We start from the raw sequence: 9,229 nt of genomic DNA on the forward strand, positions 1-9,229 counted from the left end.
TGACTCCGTGGTCTAGTAGTTAGCGATGAGCTCTTTAAAGGGACGTTTATTGAGGAAAGTGTTCGAGTCATGCTCCGATTTTTTTTTTTTTTTTTTTTTTTTTTTTTTTTTTTTGGTGTTGATTTTTTTGGTTTTAATTTTGTTTTACTTTATAAAAAATGTCTATAGGAATAACATATTTTTCACTGGAAATAAAATAAATACATGTAGTAATGAACTTATTTACAGTAAATTATTTAAAATGCCGGATAAAAATTATAATAGATATTTGAATACTTTTATTCCCGTTTTATTTATTTTAAATAAAAGCGCTTCTAGATCACCATTATTATTATATACGATGTTAACATTTTTATAATATCTCCACAATAAGTGTAAACACTCAATATGCAGATTAATTAATAGAAGTCCTTACCCATGTTAGACATTTGTGACATTAAATGAAAGTCAACTGTTTAGCTTGTTTAGAATATAAATATCATTTTGAAAACTACGGTAAACATTAAAATGCTTAAGTAAATTCGAACAATTGAGAGATTTTTTCCAATAAATGTTCTTGCATAGCCGAAAAATGGGCATGGGCACATGGCTCGTCTTATCCCCCCAGATTCTTTCTATATGCAAGTACATGTAATTATAAATATAGATATAAAACTCCCCTGACGCTCACTAGATATGTTATGTTTGGTATTAATAATTAATTAATTTGAATTAACAGCAATTAACTTTATTTTATGGCTGTCCATCCAAATTTACCACTTCTTTGAGGGTAGACTAGCTTTTTTCTGAAAAAAAAAATATATATTTGTTTATTATTTATTGTAAAATAATTGCTTTGTGTCTGATTATTTTTTTAATAACTATCTTCTTCAAGTTCTAAATTTGATTACGCCGAAAAAATATGAAAGCTCTTCTAACAAAAGATTTCTGGTTAAAAAGTTGGACTGCACGTTCTTAGTTTTTCTACTTAATATGAAATTTCATTTTAGAGACCCAGAATTTTGTATTTTAAACGCCGAGAATTTGTCACCCACGGGTCTCAAAATCGTGAAATCCACCCCCCTCCCTGAACCCCCTACCAGGGCGCTGCCCTGGACCCGCTGAGGGCCTTGGGCAGCCCCCAGACCCCTCGCCGCACACAGGGTAATTTGTGCCTATACTTCATCATAGTTCTAGCTACGCCCCTGGAAGCTAATTACTTCCGATACCAAGTTTTTTTTTATCAATTTATGTATAGGATGATCTGAATTAACAGTGAAAAACTTAAACAAAATCATACATGTATGGTGGTCATCATGTTATCTATTCATGAATGAGAGACACAGAATCAAATGGTAAAATAAAAAAGAATAACAAAAAAATAATAGGAAATAAAACTACAGTACATGAAAAAACCAAGAAAAGTCTTTATTTATGTTGCGCTTTTGATAAAATAAGTTTAAAAAAATCGTCAAACGCAAGTATTTAAAAATACTCAACAATAAATACAAAACACTGAAATTTTAATGGCAATTCTCTGAAACTACTTAACCAAACCATTTTGTCTCCAATGATCCAATCAGAAAACTTGCTTATAATTATTGAAACAGAATTTTGTTTGCATAGAAGTGTCCTGAAAAGTGAAATTAGAAAAATTGAAGCTGCTCACAATTTTTATTGAGGCTTAAGAATGACTAGGTTTGTTTGTTTGTTTGATGTTGTTTAACGTCCCTCTCGAGAATTTGTCACTCATATACATGGACACGCCACCATTTGTCGGTGGAGAGCTGCAAATTTTGTCCTATACTTGGCACTTACGGCCATTGGGCAGTGAGAGATCTTTTTCGTGCCAGCACCTACTGCGACACGGGACCTCGGTTTATACGGTCTCATCGGAAGGTCTCCACGTCCCACAGTGGGATTCGAACCCGCGACGTAAGGATCAATACCTTACGCCGCGACTCTAGAGCGAACGCTCTAACCATTGCGCCACGCGGGCAGAATGACTAGGTAAACACATCATTACATCTTGTTGCCACCTGTGCTTTTAAGAAATTATTTTGAATAAAAATCTAAATAGGAGTTAACCATAGAGATATTTTGGCTAATCTTTTTTAGCCTGAAAAAGCGCAATTTTCAATAATGATAGGCTAAGTATGATCAGAGAAACAGTAAAAACAATAAAAAATATTTGACCTTAACTAAATGGGAAAAAAATCAGCAATATTAGTCTAAAATAAACATCATGGTTGCCATGGTAACAAAAGTTAGCTATACACATGATTTGTGTCTGAGTTCCATATTTTTAGGAAAGAAATGAAGAATCAATATTGACAAATATTTAATATTTACACTCAGTGTAATTTTCTTTATGAAATCCACTGGAAATACAATCTACAACATTTAATAACCTATAAAACACACGAAACCTTGTCACTGCTCGATAGAATTCACAGTAGGAACTATGTGCATTTTTAATGCTCTAAGAACACCAATATGTTCCGAAATGCCGTTTGGTAAACCCCCTCCCCCATCCACACATTTTTTGTTTCAGCATGTCGAACCATCCCATACAAAATATTTTATTGAGTTTGGTTGCTATGACAATTTTTATATATTTAATATTTATATGTATATTTTTGTTTTAACTGTCATTCTTTTTTTTGTTTTGAAATACAGGTGCATATATTTGCTTAAATTTTGCTACATATAAATTAAAACAGCTCTGAGAAATCACATTTAAGAATACGTTTCATGAATGTGGCAGGTCTAAAGGAAGGTTTATGTAAGTGATGGAGTATTATTTAGATGAGAAAGACTAAATTTATTAAGTGGAAAGACTCATCAGGCAAGAAAGAATGGTAAGAGACAGGACAAACCCTTTTTTGAATTATTCCGAAGAGGAATTTATTTGATGATACCAAAATCTTTATTTCTAAATACTTTTATAATGAAAACTCTAAGAGATATTTCTTTCTATTAACGGTGTCAAACAGACATACATATATAAACTTGTAAAGTTTGCGACGGAAAGTACTCTCGGTGGTTCAGTGTTCTTTGCGTAAACGTTTTATATACGTTAAACAGTTGTATGGTTTTATCTTGTGGATATGAATAAGTAGATTAATTCCTTTGGTAAATTATAATTATATAAGAAAGATCAATACAATTATGAAGAATCATTGGTTGTGATCAAAGTTGTAATTAAACAACTGGAGAGAGAGAGAGAGAGAGAGAGAGAGAGAGAGAGAGAGAGAGAGAGAGAGGTTGGGCGAGAGAATGGAGGGAGCGAGAGGATTGAGAGAGAGAAAGAGTGGGCGAGAGGGAAGAAAGAAGGTTGTGAGAGAGGAGGGAGAGATATGTGGGGCAGGAGGGGAGAGAGAGTAGGGGGAGAATGGAGAGGGGGAGAAGAGGAGTGGGCGATAGAGAGAGAGAGAGAGAGGAACATAGTCGCCGCATTTTACCATAATCCCGGTGGCAATGATTTGAACAAACTTGAATCTGTACTGCCTGAGAATGCCTGCAAATGAACATTACCAAGCAAGTCCTTACTGAACTTGAGATAATTTTTTTTCTCTTGCATGTATATATTCCAGTGTAAATTTTTAACATTACCAGTAACCTTTGGGGCCAAGATTTGAACAAACTTAAATATGCAAATATGCAAATTAGCATTGCGTTGTAATTAGTTCTAAAACTTTCTAGAGAATGACTAAACTATGGTCATTTATATATAGCATAGAAAAAAAATTGAACTCAATATCTGCAAGTCTGAAGAGAAAAAAGTCTGGAAAAACAAGTGGGACAGACTGACAATCAGGCAATCTAAAGTTCCTTCCGGTTTCAACGTCAAAGTCAAGACCAAGGCCACTTTCAATGTAATGTTTGAAATATCTCCTCCTATCTATCTATCAAGTATAGTCATACATATATCAATAGATCATCCACAACAGAAGTCAATGATTATCTAATGTCAAGGTCAGAGGTCAAGGTTATATCCATTACGATGTTTGAAGCTCTCATGATGATTTTTCAACAATGTATGTATAAAATTTTTTATTTAGGAGTAAATACACCGATTCTGCACTGTGCAATACGGGTGACGTCACAATACCCCATATCAAGGACCGGTCCAAAAATCCATATCACGTATAGGACCGGCGTGCAAAAATCCATATCAAACCGGAAGTAACCTTTGTAGACCTAAAACCGGCTCTATTAGATTTTAAAGAAAAGGGTCATAAACATGCACGAAACATTCCTCAATGACTTTATGTGAACTTACATATCTATGATAAATAGAATACTACATACTGAAATCCATTTCATATGTCAAATCAGCCCTCGGACCCCATATCAGCCCTTGACCCCATATCAGCCCAAGGGCTGATCATATGGGGCCACTCGGGCTGATATACGTAACATTCTTTATTTATGGACTGCTTACCTACAACAGACATTACTTTACGACATTGTGGACAAAAACAAATGGATAATCTTTAATCCGGGTTTGCTCGGCAATTCGTCCAAAAATACTGTCAACAGATGAATGACAAGGTAAACGCCTCTTTGTTCCGCATTAAAGCCAGTGTGCGTAGTGTTTATATCCATTATAATGCATGTATTTACATCCACTATAATAGACGCATTTACATCCATCATCATACACGTACTTGCATCAATTATAATGCATGCATTTAATGTGAACAAAGTACAGAGTGATGTATATTAAATGTTTCAGATTACGGACTTAGACAAAGCACTTAGTTTGTTTGTTTATTATTGTTTAACGTCCTCTCGAGAATTTTCACTCATATATAGAGACATCACCACTTGCCGGTGGAGAGCTGCAAATTTTGACCTATACTCGGCACTTTGGGCCATTGAGCAGTGAGGGATCTTTTTCGTGCCAGCACCTACTGCGACAAGAGATCTCGGTTTATACGGTCTTATCCGAAGGACCACAGCGGGATTCGAACCCGCAATGTAAGGATCAACTACTTACTCCGCGAGTCTAGAGCAAACGCTCTAACCACTGCGCCACGCAGGTGAACAAAGCACTTAGTAAATTGTGGAATATAAAACAATACTAGTACCTTCCTCAACATTCTTTAACATATTTTAATATACTTTAATTATCAGAGACAATATATATAAGGAATAATCAATTGTATAAGCAAATTATGAAATATTATACACATATAGATCGTATTTTTTCCTCCAGTCTTGTTGTCTTAAAGATAGGTCTTTGTTATTACTGGAGAAAAATCAGTCATTTGATAATTAAATGTATATTTTTATTGTGATAAGAAAAATAAGCTGATTTTATCTCTTTATTCGCAATCATTAATATGGAAAAAAATTACTTCCAATTTGTCGCATGTATTGACGCAAAAATGTACTTATGAATAGGGCTATTGATTTACCATATCGTTGTTTATCTGTCTGTTTGTGCGTGTTTTTCCTTACGCCGTAAACTTCTGTCTCTCGCATACTATACACATCCCGAAAAGATAGGAGTCAACAGGAAAATTTAGCAGAAAAACCGAGGGGTGAAAACAAATGGTCAAACATCCACGATAACACCTGTATTTCTAAATAATTATCTTAAGAGTCAGAAAAACAGAACGTTATCATTGCCTGAGAACATTGTGAAAAGTCCAGCATCAAGACCATAACGCTCTAAAAAGTAAGTTTGATTTAATTTACTAGTAGTAATTCTATTTCATTTTTTAAATTAACGTGAGAGTAAAAACATTTTGTTTTGCATAAATGTCCATTATTTTCATTTTCAATTGAATTTGAGATCTACTGAAGTTTCTTTGTTACTCTATTTATTTTAATTAATTTTAATTAAATTGCATTAAATGTCGATGTCCATATTGCTTTGATAATGAAGCATAATACTTATAAAAAAGTAAACATTATTATCACAATCCTGTAATTTTTTCCTCCTCAATCGAATGAAACGTTTGAATGCAAAATTATAACCTTCATCTACAAAAATAAAACAATACATGTAACTGTGAAAAAATAATACTGAGTTATTTTTACCAGCCGTTTTATATTCATGCGATTTTTTGCAAGGATCGTTTAACACACATAGACTGTACTTGTAATAAGAATATTCAGATTAAAAAGTCATTTTTATTATAATCAAGTCGCGGTTAAATATAACCATAGAGGGAAAAAATTATCAATTATTAGGTAAAAAAAAACCTCTGTAAGTTTTCATATTTCTTCAGAATTACTATCGTCTCCTTTCCCACAATTTTGATAAATTCACATTTCTTATTATCTTATAAATTCATTTTTCAAATCAAAATAAAAAGAAGTCTAGCAAGTATGGCCTTATTTAAGCGTAAATTAAACGGTTCAAAGTTGTAAAAATGTCTTGCTGACTATTTGGAATAGAAGAAAAAAATTCCAAAATCTTTATTTAAGTCAGTCATCGATAACATATGCATGTGAGTTTGGAGTTTGGTAAAAGTTTGAAGTCACACGGCTCAAAGATGACAAATACAAACGACGCACAAAAACTGTTCAGATAGAAGGTTCTGATAGAAGGTGTTTGAAATGCGTGAGAAAAAAAAGAAAAGGTCTTGTGAGGTTGGGCAGCACAAACGTAACTTAAGTACTTTCTAGAGTGTTAAGTAATAAATATTTTAAAACATAGAATTTTACACTTCAGATTTCTAAATAAATATCTTTCCCAGAATGCGAAACAAAGAGATAACACTGTGAAATGTTTAGAAAAAAAACCTTTAATTATTATATCTAGAACGTATGAATGTAAAAAAGGAATAAAATAAAATCAAAATGTATAAACAAATGAGAGAGACTAATAGACCCTTGATTTCAGGTAAGAATGTCTTTTTCCCTTTAAAAATTGTGTTGTAGAATGAACCAACAAGGACAAAAAAAATTAAACAACAAATATCTATTATTTAATGTACCTTGAAAAACAATGACAAACAGTAAAAGATACCACAGTTTTGAGAATTCTATTTTCAGTGTCATATTTCTACTTGGTTATTTCCTTGGGAATATCCTTTGTGAGTACCACAACGCTATGCCCCGGTGGCTGTCGATGCACTGAAGATGACGATACCCAGCAAACTGACGTCATTTGCGAACGTCTACAGGATTTTCCTTCATATTTTCCAAAAAGTACTGCCCAACTTCAAATTCTGTACTCGAACTTGAGCTCTATTCCACAAAACGCTTTCTTTCTGTCACCTAAGATTAAAAGTGTCTACGTCAGATTTTCTAATATAGACACCATTGCTAGTCTTGCGTTCACGAATCTACTTAACCTTAGCGACGTAGAATTCCAAAGAAACAATATTACTCGATTTGAGTCGTTTGCTTTCTTTGATATGAACATTTCGTCAATCTCAATTATATACAATAATATTGACATTATTGAGTCGCACGCTCTTTCAATAATTGAAGCAGATGATCAAATCGTATGCACTAACAATTATATCGGGGAACTCCAAACTGCGTCATTCAGTGATGTACAGAAAACGAAGTTATTCCAGTTTCAAAACAACACCATCGAAATCGTCAGAGAGAATTGTTTTACAAACTTCTCATCCATTACGTCATTTGACTTTTCAAATAATCATTTCCTAAGTGTTGAACCCCAATTATATGATCCAAAAATAAGTAATATTTTCATAATGTTTAGTAACAATATCAAGTGCGATTGTAAAATAAACTGGATTTTTGAAAACCCCTCCTACAAGCTATTTATAGACTACAACTACTGTGATGTAATGACGAAAGACTCTCAGAAAATTAGTCTGTCAGACTGGTATCAAAGCTACCTAACCTTGTGTAGACCTACGACGACAAAAAAAATTCTACAGGACCTGACGTCACCGACAACTACAACTACAACCAAAAAACTTCATTTAACGTCATCATCACCGAATCAAACATTGTTAGATACGTCACTGCAAGCTGATTTTTCTACACCCACACATAAATCTACGACTACATCATTTCTAGTCAAGGTCACTTCGCAGAGCACGCATACGAAGACAAATGAAATTGGGCGTCACACAACTATCAGCAAAACATCCCCGTTCTCAACCAAATTGAATGATGTAAAAACAAGTCCACCTAAGGTCGAGGAAGCATCCAAAACTACTGAAAGACAAACACCGTCTACAACGCCTAGGTCAGGATCTCGTGGAACCAACGGGGACAATCTCAAAATCAAAATAGGAGTCCTTGCGACTCTAATAACTTGTCTGTTTATTGTGCACGTGTAACGATTTATCAAACATTTGCATGCGACAAGTGTAACCAACATTTGCATAATTACTAAGAAATGTATTTTTCCTGCTCTACCGTAAGTAGCCAGCCAGTCTTTCGTGGCATGTTTTACATAAGTGAATTGACTTGCTCTCGTTACATTCATATGCAACTTAAGTTTGCTTTATCCTTTGTCTCCATAAATATATATATTAGTAATGTAACAAAATCATATCTGAAGAAGTGTGATGCCAATTCAAAGCACTGGATTGCTATTTTTTCTTATGGAAGGAGATGCAAGAGTTTTAATGCTTTATTATGTTAAAAAAAAACCATAATATCTTGTATGCATACTGCTGTAATATACACTTGCTTATCCAGTTTTTGACTTTTGACTAAGATTTCAATTTTTGATTTATTTAAAGAATTTAAATGTATAAATACAGATGAATAAATAAAACTTTACGCACCTTTGTGATCTTAAGTAATTTTTACTTTAACCCACTCACATAATTTCGACATATGAAATAATTAAGAGCAAGGCAATAAAGCCACAGAGAGGACCAAAGGTCACATCCCTCATGTCAGTCACATTTCTTTAGAATCAAATAAATCTTTAAAAATCCCGTTTTTTTAAAAAAACTTCTTATTGAATCATGGTCTTGCCCCTTCAACATCGATTGGAAATTTTACTTCCAGGTGTTTTGATATTATTTCGACAAAAGACAAATTTTTTGCGTTTAGCAAAATATTTGTTTCGTGGCCCAATCCATGAAAGTGCACACAACGGGCGAAAGAATGCTTAAGGACAGATGATGCAAACAAAAAATATATGTTTCGACCTATTTTGGTTGTAAATGATGAAAATAACAAATTCTAAAATATTAAGAGATTGTAAACTTTCAATGATGTTCAAAATTCTTTGTCCAATCAGCCTTAGAAATCTATACAATTTTTAAATAACTTTATAGAACACATTTTGAAT

At 33.4% G+C, this 9,229-nt stretch overlaps 1 protein-coding gene across 1 annotated transcript; it reads left to right on the forward strand.

Annotated features, from left to right (window-relative positions):
* The first annotated feature begins 3,258 nt into the window (after nt 1–3,258).
* LOC133188139 (uncharacterized) lies at nt 3,259–8,261 on the forward strand. The gene is made up of 2 exons (XM_061323521.1): nt 3,259–3,340; nt 6,994–8,261. Exons 1-2 carry the CDS (start codon nt 3,259–3,261, stop codon nt 8,259–8,261), a joined length of 1,350 nt encoding a protein of 449 aa, XP_061179505.1.
* The last annotated feature ends 968 nt before the right edge of the window (nt 8,262–9,229 follow it).

Source organism: Saccostrea echinata, unplaced genomic scaffold (assembly GCF_033153115.1).
Source record: "Saccostrea echinata isolate AGI-Se365-2 ecotype Australia unplaced genomic scaffold, CSIRO_AGI_Sech_v1 ptg000016l, whole genome shotgun sequence".
NCBI lineage: Eukaryota > Metazoa > Mollusca > Bivalvia > Ostreida > Ostreidae > Saccostrea > Saccostrea echinata.

Bases quoted from the DNA above. Each gene is read 5' to 3' on its own strand.
- LOC133188139 (XM_061323521.1), top strand. From the start codon at position 3,259: ATGGAGGGAGCGAGAGGATTGAGAGAGAGAAAGAGTGGGCGAGAGGGA. The intron at 3,341-6,993 runs GTGGGGCAGGAG...TTCTATTTTCAG, and splicing joins GAGAGAGGAGGGAGAGATAT to TGTCATATTTCTACTTGGTT.